The sequence below is a fragment of the Priapulus caudatus genome, unplaced genomic scaffold (genome assembly GCF_000485595.1).
Source record: "Priapulus caudatus unplaced genomic scaffold, Priapulus_caudatus-5.0.1 Scaffold1030, whole genome shotgun sequence".
Taxonomy (NCBI): Eukaryota; Metazoa; Priapulida; class Priapulimorpha; order Priapulimorphida; family Priapulidae; genus Priapulus; species Priapulus caudatus.
The window spans coordinates 17497-32846 of record NW_014578091.1 but is presented as its reverse complement, the minus strand read 5'-3'; the positions used below and the strand labels follow the sequence as shown (position 1 = coordinate 32846).

The 15350-nt window shown below is 41.6% G+C and overlaps 1 protein-coding gene across 1 annotated transcript in view; it reads right to left on the bottom strand.

Moving 5' to 3' along the window:
• LOC106815050 (methylthioribulose-1-phosphate dehydratase-like) overlaps positions 1-13982 on the bottom strand; it is a 20485-nt gene extending 6503 nt beyond the window's left edge. Inside the window, exons 1-4 of the mRNA XM_014819474.1 lie at positions 13813-13982; positions 10978-11072; positions 10533-10581; positions 10226-10343 (exon numbers count right to left, since the gene is read on the bottom strand). Of these exons, the coding sequence (XP_014674960.1) occupies positions 10226-10343; positions 10533-10581; positions 10978-11072; positions 13813-13833 (283 nt within the window). The 5' untranslated portion in view covers positions 13834-13982. The remainder of the gene's footprint in view (positions 1-10225; positions 10344-10532; positions 10582-10977; positions 11073-13812) is intronic.
• Positions 13983-15350: the final 1368 nt, after the last annotated feature.

The following is a 15350-nucleotide window of genomic DNA, read 5'->3' as shown; positions in this document are numbered from 1 at the left end:
TTGTCCACCTGCGGTTTGTGTGTCTTTATTTACTGTTCTTCTACTGTCTTCAATCTATGCCGCGATTTAGCAAACGGGTTAAGGTTGTCTAGCTGGACTTTGAGAACCCACCATCGAGAAAATGATCATGAAGGTCTGGGATGTGTGCTCCAACTGTGTCATCTGTGCATAGTACACTGCGTAGGTATCGAGAGTAATTTTGTTTGTCCATTGTAGAAGCACCAAGGAATCATGTCCCTGATACATGCTAAAAAGGTGCCAGTCTCCTTCACGATCTGCACGTATCAGCCCAAGTAGTTATCTCCACCGTATCAATATACGGTCATCCAAAATGCTGCAAGCTGTCACTGCGTGACGCAGAAAACTTCTACGTTACCACGCAACAAATGCAGAATCTCTGGGACGACTTGTCATTCCTACTATGATTCAAGGGTGGCTGCACAGGTATCGTCATGCGATCTCCAGCTACAAGACGCAAGGTTCATGCTAATCTCGCCCGAGATTCAAAATCCAACCGAAGGACATGGGTGGAATCTGGATGGAGGCCAACTAGAGAATATGCCTGGCTTACAGGAGCACCAGCACCAGATGTTGCTGCTTGCATTGATGTTGGTTAAGTGTTCTCTGTCGGTGCAACGAGGACTGTCCCTGCGTGCAGAATGGGTTCCGCGTGCACACCAGCTTGTAAATTACAGGACTGCCCTAATATGCAAGATGATGAGGATGAAGTCGACCAAGATATGAACATGACAGTGATTATGATGAGTAGATCTAAAATATTGATGCAAAATGGGTCCATAGGTAGGTTGTAAAAATAAACAATCTCGGGTTTGTTACATGCGGTTGGGTGATGTTAGGCCCCAAGTGTGGTCTACATGTATTGTGGAACGTCTATAGCTTTAAAGGGTTTGCACTGCTTAAAGTCGGCTCTGAGAGTTCCATAGCATGGGCCTTAATTGCTGTAAAACCAAATTTTGTGTTTATTCATCAATGGTACACCATTATTACACATATACGATCAAAGTTTGATCGTACAGATCTGGTATTTCCCCCCCCCCCATCTCCACAGCTGCGAAATGTCTATAATTTTGTAATTGAGTTCGGATTATATCTGTTAAACACAAAGCAAACTGTATGATAAATTAATGTAAAATGTTAATTCATCCAATAATAAAGCCTTATTGAACAATTTATTCTTTTGTATGTTGTGTAGGTCTATGATATCCAACATTAACCCTACCTCAAAATTACAAAAATGGCAAGTTCTCTCATGTGCGAAAAAGATGCCTCCAGATCATGCGAAGTGGCAAAATGTCAATGTAAGACATTCTGTGGATACCTCATGAACCCTTCTAAATAACCAAACACAAAATTTGGCCAAAATTATATTCTAACATTAATTGGTGTCAACTTTGAAGACAGATGTGGAAAAAAGCATAAAAACGGCACTTTTTTTAGGCAACAGATAATACTAGACATAGAACATTTTATTACATCATATAGTAGCCAGATTGCGAAATCTCAATGACGACAATACGAACATTTTATGCTCAACTACATGTTAATACGACATTCCTGTAGTGAGTTATGCATAATTTTCTGACTCCACACATTTTTGTGAAATAATGGCGGCCATCTTTAAAGTTGGCCGCCATACGGGCATTTGGCAAAGTGACCCGAAAGTCCATCAAGTGATTTTGGACACTTCATATATCAGGCTAACCAAAAATCCATGTTGGATCTGTTCACCTCTTTGGTAATGAAACCCAAATTTTGGAGGGCTGGCTCATGGACTATTACGGCTCATTTTGCTCCCTGTTATATCCATGTAGCTCTATGCTCTGCCACATGGCATAGTGTGATGGAAGTCGGTAAGCAGTGTGTTAGCCAGGAAAAAAATCAGGGAGTCTCACCATCTGAGCAAAGCGAGGATGCTGCGGGTGCGAAGCGCCCTAAGGAGAGGGCTTTACCTTAAAATGGAGGAAATTTAGTCTGAAATGCCAAAAAGACAGGAATCTGATATGATTTTATATTCTTATAAGCAATGTTGTCAGTTATACAATGTGTATAATATATAAAATTGGGCGGCCCTCATGCCGCCTCTATCAAATTTCATCCGTCTCATCCAAGAATAGGCCGTCCAAAAGACGGGTAGACAGGTCTCTGGCCAACACACTGCCGGTGAGAAATATTTGCAGTATACCAGCCTATGCGGTAGCACGAGCTACAACAAGAAGCTAACCGGTAAATGTGTAAAATGTGTAGGCTTTATCCTGCCACTCTAAACTTACCATAATTTGGCCAAATTGTGCCGTTTATTTTAACGAAAATGATCGCACGAGCAACATTTGCAGCCATATTTAAATTAAACTAGCGAAAGCGCCAGCTAATAGGCAGGCACTCAGCATTTCAATGCCAGGTGCACTCACACTACCATGTATCACACAACCAACCATCTCACCAACTGTGGCAGAGCGAACGTCTACACGCATAGAGCTCATAATTCGCACTATGTTAGATTTCTGATAAATACACGTGTAAAGATTTTGCACTCCTCATAATAAACTCTGCAAAAACACCTAAGTACTAGACATTTAAGCTAAACTTTTATCTCCCCACGTGGCTACACATTGGTGCACTGTTCGGGTTCCCCCCCCCCCACCCCATTACACTAACGCGATAGATCACAGTAAGTACAATCCCTCATAAAGAACCTGGCACCACTGTTCAATGTTCACATCCTCCCCACCACACATCCCACGTCATCTGTCTACCACACATAGTGAAACATCACCCTTGATACTGTTGTGCCGATCACTACTACTACTAATAATTATACTTATAATGTGAGTAAAAATATTGTTAATAGTATACCATGCACATGGGGACGTCCAACGTAGCAAGTGGTTTTTGTTCAGTTCGCTTAAAGTAAATGTAGTTAAGGTCATAAAACATCGTCTTGGAAATTCGCTGATCGTCGAGAAAATCAATTGCGTTTTCTTTTGCTCCAAATTAGATATCTGCCGCTTTGCCGACGAGCTTTTTTCATTTTTTGAGGTTTCCCCACTATGCAAATTCCCTTCCGAGAAGCGAAAGGAGTTTGATGTGATGATTGTGGGCGGATGGCAGCCTGAAATCCCCACCAACAAAGAAATAATTCCACCTGACCATCAGCGAATCGCGATAAAAGCGTCAGGGATTTGACGTGCCTATGTGTAGCGCATAGAATTATAGAACAACAAAGCGACAGCTTTCGAAGAGCCCATCTCATCGCAGATGCTATCAGACTGCATACACTGACTACATCACAAAGCACTCCCCGAGTAGACACAACATGAAATGAATGCTGTTAGCACTGCGTAGTGGCGACGGCTACACTATACGAGAATTAATTAGTGATCCCTATGTAGTGGCATAAATTATGGATTAATATACACATAGAACTCAGAGCATTGCATTAACCATACGCTCATAATGAATCATAACTACTCAGCAACGAGTGGAGTGCCAGACACGCCCAAACTAACACAACAAGATTATATCAGCTTAGTAACGACTATAGCCACGCATTACATATCAGGTTTTATCAGGTTGAGCGAAAAAAACTGTAGGAAGAAAATGGTTCGGATAGAGACAGGGATAGCAGCCAGAGAACACGAAGATTAGATTGCCTAGTGCATACACACCTAGTTCTACAGGGCACGAAATTCTTTGCTTTTTTTCACTTTTTTTGCACCGGTCCAGTGCTGGTAACAGTCATTTTTACCAATCCTCACCATGATCTACCAACCCTCACAAATTTGTTTGTAAAATCAATGTGATGTGTCACGCTTGCATTCTTGATTTCAAATTTGTAAAATGTTGATAAGTTATGGCTAGCTCTAGTACTATAGCCCGCTTACATTAACTGCCGCTGGAAAATCCATCTGCAATCTGCATCCAGCGGCAGTTAATGTAAGCGGGCTATAGTACTAGAGCTAAGTTATGGCGTGCATATATGCATAAGTTTTGATGCGAAAATAAATGTTTCAGATCTGAGTCTGAAATCTTGACGAGTATGCTGGCCCAGTGATGCCATAGCAATTTTTCCAATGTTTAACAGCAGTTATATTTTTTTATTTTTTTATTTTTTTTATTATTATATTTTTTAAATTTTTATTTATGTATTTTTTATTTTCGATGTCAAGGCGAGCTAAAAATGTAGGTACTCGCTAACACGGCTGAAACCACCGGCTCGGAGGGCCGGTGTTTTTCCAATGTTACCGGCCCTCCAAATAATTTGCCGGCATTATAGTCCATGAGCCAGACCAAATTTCATTACCAAAGAGGTGAACAGATCCAACATGGATTTTTGGTTAGCCTGATATATGAAGTGTCCAAAATCACTTGATGGACTTTCGGGTCACTTTGCCAAATGCCCGTATGGCGGCTAACTTTAAAGATGGCCGCCATTATTTCACCAAAATGTGTGGAGTCAGAAAACTATGTCACTAGTCATAACTCACTACAGGAATGTCGTATTAACATGTAGTTGAGCTTAAATTGTTCGTATTGAGATTCTCGCATCCTGGTTGATATCGTTTTATTTATAATGTTTTTTTTTTCATTAGTATTATCTGTTGCAAAATTAAATTGTTCCTAAAAAAGTGACCGTTTTTTAATGGCTTGTTTTTGTCTACATCTGTCTTTCAAAAGTTATTCTACAAGTTAATGTTAGAATATAATTTTGGCCATTTTGTATTTGGTTATCTAGAAGGGTTCATGAGGAGATCCCAGAATTGTCTTTAGCATTGACATTTTGGCCACTTCGGGCATGCTCTGCAGTGCATTTGTTTGCGACATGAGAGACTTTGCCATTTTTCGCATTTGAGGTAGGGTTAAATGTGGATCTCATAGACTACAAGCATACATACCAAAGTTATCAATTGTTCAATAAGGTTTATTATTGATGAATTTACGATTTTTTCACATTGAATTTACATCAGTTTGCTTTGTTTTCAACGAATATAATCGTTTCAGATTGACAATTCTAGACGCATTTCGCAGCTGGTGGGGTGGGGGGGGGGCAATACAGATCTGTAGCGATGCAAGTCGTGGCCTCATCACTCCCCACGCGCCATGTGACAAAAGCCGACGATTTGGTTTATTTTACATAACTACCTAGTGACGCCCTTTTGCCAATGCATATTTTCGATCGTACTCATCATGCATCACTGTCACTGTTTCATATGCTTGGTCGCTTCCCTCCTCATCATTCTTGCATATTTAGCGGCAGTCCTGGTAATTTACAAGCTGTGTTCGAACCGGAAGCCCAATTCTTGCATGCTAGGGACAGTCCTGCGTTGCTACAGCGCGACGCAGAATTTACACAACCTCACCATGGCAAGCAAACAACATCTGCGTGCTGGTGCTCGTCTCGTTAAGCAGCATATCTGCCCAGTTGGCCTCTATCCAGATTCCACCCAATGTCCGGTTGGATTTTAACCGTCGTGGCGGGCAGAGTTCTGGGCCTTCTTCTGCCAATGGCGGATTGGTAGTTAGCACGGTTTGTGTGCTCTTTAAGTTCACATCTTTGCACGGGGTACAAGTTGTCCAGATGTTATTCACCTTTTTCGAAACTAGGGACTAGTTTCCATATGCGGCAGTGTGTTGCCTTTTTGCGCTTGGTGTTCACAAGCAATACATTGTTACAGGGTGAAGGGATCTCGACAGTTTTTAACATCGGCCTCCGTGCAGCATGCGACCACTCGCTGCCCTAGGAAGACATTGAACACTTCCCCTATATTTCTGGTGGCTTGCAGATGCCGATTGACTGCTGGTTTATCTTCCCTGACCAGCCAAATGAGCTGACTGAATCGCATGCAGTCATGCCATGTAGACCGATTAAGGCAGTACCCACATGCCTCCCAAGTATTGTCCCCAACGCTTGATGTCGATCAGACTTCATCTGATTTTTCTTATCCACGTTGCAAAATGGATTCGGCACGCATTTGTGGAGTGAGGCGAAGCGAATGACAAATTACCTCTGTATCTTCTGAAATCACCGACGACCCTTGGTAGTTTGCCTGCACGCATGCCCTTTGCATGTATCATCATCCTGCGATGTCAGCCTCTCATTGTGTGCTTCGGAGGTCCACCATCTCTGGGTCAGCTCTGTCCACTCTCTGTCTTGTAAAGCATGTTCGCGCTGAGGTTACCGAACCATATGCGTTTCACCGAGTTCTCCGCTCGCTTTCTTTTCCTTCCAGTTCTCTGGTTCTAGGAACGATTTGTAAGCTTGGTCTTACTTTCCGTGCTGGCCAACATCGCGTTCCAACTCTTGATCCTGTGTCCGCGCGGCTTGATCTGTTGAGAATACAATTCCATGTCCTGAAAGCGCACGTTTGGTGCGCTGCTGCAGCCTTGATGGACTGTTCTCTGTAGAATGTCGAAACTACATCGATGTCTTCCACTTGCCCTCTGACATCATTCAGAATTTTCTTAAAGGTTACATGCAGCGAGTTCATAAATGTCAGATTTTCACGGCGTGAACCATTTGCCGGCCACTATCGCGCCCATGGCTCAACGTATTGGTTGCCCGAGAACCATGTGTTACTGGTAAACTCTAACTTTGCAAATATCTTTCTCAAGATGTTTGGCCCTAATGTTGATTTAGGCCTGTTTTGCTTGCAGTGTTCCATCTCGCGTTGGCTAATTGCCAAATGTGTTTGCCTGCGGGATAGCTTAGCACGTTCTTGCATGTCTAGCTTCCTGATTTGTGCCACTAGAAGCATGTGTCGCAAAACCCTGTTGTCGGCTTCAATACTATCTGCTTCTCTGTTGTTTGTTCCCTCCTTTGACAACCGTTCGTTTCTGTAAAGGCGCTGAAATGTTTTGTAGATTCAGGTTTTTTTTTTCTTGGTCCCGTAAATCCTCTCGCGGACTCCGAGTACCGGTGTTCACGGATCTTTGAAACGCTCTTCTCCTTTGCTGTGTGCTGTTCATAGCAGATGTTATGTAGGAGTTGCCGCAACACCCGTGGAAAAGACTTCACAAGGTTTGACGGTTTGGTTTGAGAATGGCTTCGTCCAGTTGTTTTCTAAACAAGTCTCGTAATTAACCGCTAGCATCTGCTTCGTCCCTCCTTATTCTTGAGTGACTGCAAGTCGCGCATGACCTAGGCCTTCCTGTTTTCCAGAGACTGGCTATGCAGGTTCACGAAGCTGCGCTTAGAGCTTCAGCTTCGGTGTTTAGCGTCAGTAAAAGCGGACAGATGCGTTCTGGGTGTTAGGCTGGAAGCCTTTTGTCCACCTGCGGTTTGTGTGTCTTTATTTTACTGTCTCTTCTACTGTCTCAATCTATCCGCGCATTTTAGCAAACGGGTTAGGTTGTCTAGCTGGACTTGAGACCCACCATCGAGAAAATGATCATGAAGGTCTGGCATGTGCTGCTCCAACTGTGTCATCTGTGCATAGTACACTGCGTAGGTATCGAGAGTAATTTGTGTTTGTCCATTGTAAAGCACCAAGGAATCATGTCCCTGATACATGCTAAAAAGTGGCCAGTCTCCTTCACGATCTGCACGTATCAGCCCAAGTAGTATCTCCACCGTATCAATATACGTCATCCAAAATGCTGAAAGCTGTCCACTGTCGTGACGCAGAACTTCTACGTTACCACGCAACAAATGCAGAATCCTCTGGGACGACTTGTCATTCCTACTAGATTCAAGGGTGGCTGCACAGGTATCGTCATGCATCTCCAGTACAAGACGCAAGGTTTCATCTAATCTCGCCCGAGATTCAAAATCCAACCGAAGGACATGGGTGGAATCTGGATGGAGGCCAACTAGAGTATGCTGGCTTACAGGAGCACCAGCACCAGATGTTGCTGCTTGCATTGATGTTGTGTAAGTGTTCTCGTGTCGGTGCAACGAGGACTGTCCCTGCGTGCAGAATGGGTTCCGCGTGCACACCAGCTTGTAAATTACAGGACTGCGCTAATATGCAAGATGATGAGGATGAAGTCGACCAAGATATGAACAGTGACAGTGATTATGATGAGTAGATCTAAAATTGATGCAAAATGGGTCCATAGGTAGGTTGTAAAAATAAACCAAATCTCGGGTTTGTTACATGCGGTGGGTGATGTTAGGCCCCAAGTGTGGTCCTACATGTATTGTGGAACGGTCTATAGCTTTAAAGGGTTTGCACTGTAAAGTCGGCTCTGAGAGTTCCATAGCATGGGCCTTAATTGCTGTAAACCAAATTTTTGTGTTTATTCATCAATGGTACACATTATTACACATATACGATCAAAGTTTGATCGTACAGATCTGGTATTGCCCCCCCCCCATCTCCACAGCTGCGAAATGTCTATAATTTGTAATTGCTCGGATTATATTCGTTAAAAACAAGCAAACTGTATGATAAATTAATGTAAAATGTTAATTCCATCCAATAATAAGACCTTATTGAACAATTTATATCTTTTGTATGTTGTGTAGGTCTATGATATCCAACATTAACCCTACCTCAAAATCCAAAAATGGCAAATGTCTCTCATGTCGAAAAAGATGCCTGCAGATCATGCGAAGTGGCAAAATGTCAATGTAAGACATTCTGTGGATACCTCATGAACCCTTCTAGATAACCAAACACAAAATTTGGCCAAAATTATATTCTAACATTAATTGTGTCAACTTTGAAGACAGATGTGGAAAAAAGCATAAAAACGGCACTTTTTTTTTAGGCACAGATAATACTGAAAGAAACATTATTACATCATATATCACAGAATGCGAATCTCAATACGAACATTTTTAAGCTCAAACTACATGCTAATACAAACATTCCTGTAGTGAGTTATGCATAATTTTTCGTGACTCCACACATTTTGGTGAAATAATGGCGGCCATCTTTAAGTTGCCGCCCTAGGGGCATTTGGCAAAGTGACCCGAAAGTCCATCAAGTGATTTTGGACACTTCATATATCAGGGCTAACACGCAAAATCCAGTGTTGGATCTGTTCACCTCTTGGTAATGAAACCCAAATTTTGGAGCGGCTGGCTCATGACTATTACGGCCTGCTCTTGTTGTCTTGTCGTTAAGTTATATATCCATGTAGCTCTATGCTCTGCCACACGGCATAGTGTGATGGAAAACCGGTAAGCAGTGTGTTAGCACAGAAAAATTCAGGGAGTCTCACCATCTGAGCAAAGTGAGGATGCTGCGGCGCGAAGCACCCTAAGGGGAGCGGCTTTACCTTAGAAATTGGAGGAAATTTAGTCGGAAATGCCAAAAGACAGGAATGTGATATGATTTTAATATTCTTATAAGCAATGTTGTCAGTTATACAATGTGTATAATATATAAAATTGGGCGGCCCTCATGGCGCGCCTCTATCAAATTTCATCCGTCTCATCCAAGAATAGGCCGTCCAAAAGACGGGTAGACAGCGTCTCTGGCCAACACACTGCCGGTGAGAAATATTTGCAGTATACCAGCCTATGCGGTAGCACGAGCTACAACAAGAAGCGAAACCGGTAAATGTGTAAAATGTGTAGGCTTTATGCTGCCACTCTAAACTTACATAATTTGGCCAATTGCGCCGTTTATTTTAACGAAAATGATCGCACGAGCAACATTTGCGGCCATATTTAATTAAACTAGCGAAAGCGCCCGCTAATAGGCAGGCACTCAGCATTTCAATGCAGGTGCACTCACACAAACCATGTATCACACAACCAACCATCTCACCAACTGTGGCGGAGCGAACGGCTACACGCATAGAGCTCATAATTCGCACTATGTTAGATTTCTGATTAATTAACACGTGTAAAGATTTGCACTACTCATAATAACCTCTGCCAAAAAACAACCTAAGTACTAGACTTAAGCTAAACTTTTTCTCCCCCGTTGCTACACATTGGTGCCCTGTTCGGGTTCCCCCCCCCACCCATTACACTAACCGCGATGATCCAGTAAGTACAATCCCTCATAAAGAACCTGCCACCACTGTTCAGTGTTCACATCCTCCCACCACACATCCACGTCATCTGTCTACCACTCATAGTGAAACATCACCCTTGATACCGTATCCTACAACATGTGCCTACCATACATGATATGACATGACGTATATACCGTATTCCACGTCATCCGCCACCGACCACATGATACTGCATGACGCTATACCGTATCCCACTTCCTCCGCCTACCACACATGATATGACATCAGCGTATACCTCTCATGGTAAAGGCATTCATGAACAGTGGTGTACACTGGCTCTTCTTTAACTTTTTCTCTGGTGGAGGCACGGTGATATCCTCTCCCTCGATCGTCTGCACGAACATATCCTCAGGCTGTGCAGGTGACAACACGTATCATATATATATTCACATTTACTACGAGACCATAAATAATATTATTGAACACAGAGATGGCCGAGAATATAAAATTTCTAGCCAAATACAAGTTAACAATAATTATTAGCAATAACTCAAGTTACTACTCTACCATAAGTTACAAGTTAAGACAAAGTGATACCGTACCTTAATGCGCTCCTTCTGGACACCTGACGGGGCGATATATATAAGGTCCCTGTTATTAAGAAAATAAATAGTAATTAGGAACACACATTGTTAATAAATTGGGAATGTTACAAACAGTGAAAAAAATACACAGGGCTTGGGGCGATTTAGCCCCCCAAATGCAAAAAAGAGCCCCGGAAATGCCAAAAAGAGCCCCCAGAAATTTGCATAGAGTTTAATGCAAACCAAATTTTAGAGTGCTATTTTTATCCACGCGAGATTGAAAAGTAGCCCCCAAAAAACAAATTTTATTTTTTTCCCTGGTTACAAATCTCGAGCTGACAGTGACATGTGTTTCCCCAGTTATTTTGAGTTATCAGGATAGGTGGCAGCAGTTTACATGCACGTCGATTTTAAGAACACGCATACAATAAGGCTTCGGTTAATGAAAGTGTAGTACTCTTACTCATATCTGATGGAGACACCTCCACCTGTGCCTGTCACCCAGCCAATATCGTAAAAGAGCCGACATAGCTCTGGGATGAGGTTGCGTGGATGTTCCTATATTAACCAAAGAAATATGAGCGGTGAGTATAGAGCTGAAAGTGCAATCTACAAAGCCATAGTAAAGTTCCAGGTATTTTCTATATATCTTATCTTGAGTATACAATATATATATAATATCAGGAGTTAATGAGACAAATAATGTGGTGGTATACTATATACACTATATAATATAATAGTCTAGGGTTCTCCCAGATTTTAAAAGGCATGGAGTTTATGGATCGAAGCAGTTGGACTCAATTACGCATATCATAAACACAGGTAATTAAACTCGATAGATTTGGAGATGTATACATCAAGCTGTGACAGCACAGCATAATCACTCAAACTGGCATGCCAGCGCCCTTCCTCCACACTCAGGCATATACCAACTGCCACAAGCTAGAACTAATTTTTACAAGTGGGCGGAGCTCCGGGAAAATCCAGCAATGGCAATCCAACGCCGCAAAGTCGTCGCTGAAGCAAAACATTAGAAATTTCTATGATTTACTGTTGTGTGGACAAAATTTAAGTTTTTAAGCTGAATAGCAAAAATGTAGGCAAAGCCAAATGTTTCGAGAAGTTAGGTAATTGCAAGCATCCCGAAAAATTCATGAAGAAATACGTGAACTAGTTAGTAAAACAGCGTAATGATTCTAAAAGATAAATGCAGCAACTATTTCGTATCACTATGTATCAAATTGCCATGAAATCATGACCGATTTATTATCTTTGCAGCTTTATATAAACACCTATACATAGGAAAGTACGAGGCGCTGTAAAACTTATAGTAAAAAAGGCGTAAGAAATTCTTACGGAAATCAGCTTGTGCAGTGTAAAATTGAGCCAACGAGAGCGCATCTTCAGTGATTTGAAGCATGAACTTTTAATTACAAAAGTAAATACAGATCTGGAAATTAAGGCATGTTGTAAGATTTATGGAACACAACAACATAAGTTCCGCTTTTGAATTCATGTACGAACAAGGCTCCGAATTAAGCGGCGAGAAAGGCAGGCAATTTTTTAGGGCAACGTAGAAATCGCCTTGAATCTTCTCAAAATGAAGCAAACAGAGGCAAATTTTAAAAGGCACCAAGGAACTTTCAAAATTGAGAAGGGCACCAAGGCACTTTTGTAAAAAAAAAAAAGAAAACTCTAACAAATACTACATCAACATCCGTTTGCTTTTAATGTACAAAACAATATCCCTCCATGTGAGCCTACACCGAAACACCGACGCTTGTTACCCCCTCGCAATGGAAGTACAGTAACAATAAGTTTTATATGCCCGCTTGCCTATCAGGAGTGAATAATTCCGATCTGTTAGTCCCTCCTGCGACTGGTTTAAGCCATCATTGCACACTACATGCACGCACACGCACAGTTTTATGTTATTAAGAGTGTATAAAAATAAATAAAATTCAGATTCGACTAAAAACGCGAAACTAGGCAGTAGAATTAAAAAGGCACCGACGGCATTACACAAAAGGCAAGCAGACTGCCGTCGTTCGACGTTGAATTTCAGGGCATACGCAATTGATAGGGCCAAACCGACAAGCAATTGCCGCGGTGCCGTCGTTTAATCGAGCCCTGAGTCGAACCTGACATGCAATTAAAACCTAGAGAAGTCCGAATTTATATAAAGTTGGGATCCGAATCACGTAGGATACAGAAACTGCCCATGATCCTATGAAAAGAATAAAATAATATGAACGACACATTCACAAATACTAACCGAGGCCCTAACCTCTCAATACAGTCCACTGTACGTTGTGTCACTGATATCAACTTTTCCTCAATAAAACTAACACAGCCGAACGCTCCCGCACTTTCGCCCTGCGAGTGCAATTATCATGCGACACAGCACACTCGCAGTCCAGCGCGATTCTGAGCGTATCGCATTATTTTATAAGGAAAATTGATAACAATGTACCAACAGTGGAACTGCTAATTGATAATTAGGGCTACGTAGCTCTATACTATAGCCCGCTTACATTAATGACTGGAGTTAAGGGCAGGGCAAGTTAATGAACGGGCCCAAGATAGAGAACATGGGTCCCCAAAAAACCAATGTGCCCTAACCCTACCACCTAACCTAAACCACATACTATTATTTAAATATTGATATAAATTGACAATTATATTGATTAAAGAATTGTTTATTGACCATGTCCTATCCTTGAACCGAAGCGTGCTATAGACTGCGCTTCAAGTCCGTTGTCGTACCAGTACACAGATAATTAAAACGCCGAGTACATATAGTAATACACAAAAGTGACCAGACTGTAACTACAGCAATGTACCCGACACGTACCTACAAAGTGTACCTCTAAACCCTAACACTAACAACTAACCCTAACCTAACTCTAACCTAACCCTAACCCTAAACCATACCTCATATCAAAAATAAACATAATACTAAAACAAGCTAAAAGCACCTCGGATACATAATCTGTAGTACCTGTTACCGACAACGACACCTTCGCTATAGTACTGACTAGGCCACGTACCCAATAAACGTATTGCCAGGGTTAGAATAGGGTGATTGAACTTAGCACACAGCCTGGTAGGGTTAGGCCTACGGTATATTGTGAAAGTGTGTTCATATTATTGTTCAGTTTTTACTGACCGTCTCTGTCCCAAGTGCCTGTTCTGGCACTAGTATAGAGTATAGCGCCACTTACTACAATTTACAAACGGGGGTGAAGTGCTTAAAGTTAACCGTTAACGGGTATGTCACGTGTACTACTAAGCTTGCCTCTGGTAACGCTGGATCCATAATGTATATTATTTCACAGAAATTAAATTGCTAAAACGACGACCACATGCAATCGACGACCTGTGCAATGCCAATATAACATACACCGCTACAGCCTACAAAGTGACTGTACACACGTGTCTACGACTGACATTCTGTCTTGTGCGTGCGGTTACAAAATAGACAGGGAACTTGTTGTGCGATAGTGGCGCCACCAAGTGCCGAAATCCTATACATTTAATTTCCCATAATTATGATATGGTTACATAATAGAAATAATATATTATAGGTTGACTCTATATAATACGGTAATATACGTAATATACGTAATAAGGTAATATAGATGTATTTATAGGCATATCATTTTGTTAACGGTAGAGACCAGCGAGTTAATTGTTGTTTGCGACTGAAAATTTAGTTCAGTGTCATGCGTAGATTACGAAAATTTCCATGCGTCCGGACAGGAGTCACCGAGTGTATGTATAATAGGAGATATAATATAATATATAGAGAAGCCAGTCGGTAAAAATGTTGACTTCAATTACGTGTGATTGACATTGCTTGTTTTTTTAACTGACAATTATATATATGCCCCTAATTTGTATGTGTTTGTTAATGTATATATATCAAGAGCTAATAATGACAAATATTTTGTCATTATTAGCTCCTGATCGTGAGTGACCATACATATTCGAAATCCGTAAAGTAAAGCACATATTTTTTTAAATACGCGTTTTTATGTAACTTTAAATTTATTATTTGTAAAATACATATATCCACATTAAATTCTTGCTAATGCTCTGTCTCACACTAAATACCATACATATATGTCATGAAATACCAGAATACAATATTTAATTAAACCGATTCGGCCTACACCTCATCAATTAACTAAACAAATAAACAGTAAAATGAAGGCCACATATTTAGAGCTTGTACGTTTCGCATACTATGTGATATTTTTTACGAAATAAAATTTTATGTGAATTAAAACTTTGATAGTAGCTTTAGATCTAATCAATTAAATCTAACCTCTCAATTTTAATTTATTTTAGCAATTTAAGCAGAAACTGAATGCTGACGAGATAAATCTGAGCAGCGAAGGTAGGGGACGGACACCAGCTGTCAAATATGCAATTCAGGGACGGATCTAGGGGGGTGTCCGGGGGTCCGGACCCCCCTTTAATTTCAAAGTGCCATAATAAATTTCATCACAATTTTTGTAGGGCTAGTTTTACTTTGTTTCCGCTACTGTCGATACTATATATGCCGTTCGTTCACAGATGAAGGGCGTACAGGGCGACAAGGACAACTGGCACCACTACTACATCGGCAAATACGCGGGCAGCGTTCACACGAACGAGGCGCTAGAGGGCGCGCAGGGATGGTGCGATGGATCCGCGGGAGGAAGACACCCCTTCAGTAGCGACATGCTGAATCACGCAGGTACGGACTGAGTTCCGGACCCCCCGGACACCCCCCTAGATCCGTCCCTGAATTGCATATTTGACAGCTGGTGTCCGTCCCCTACCTTCGCT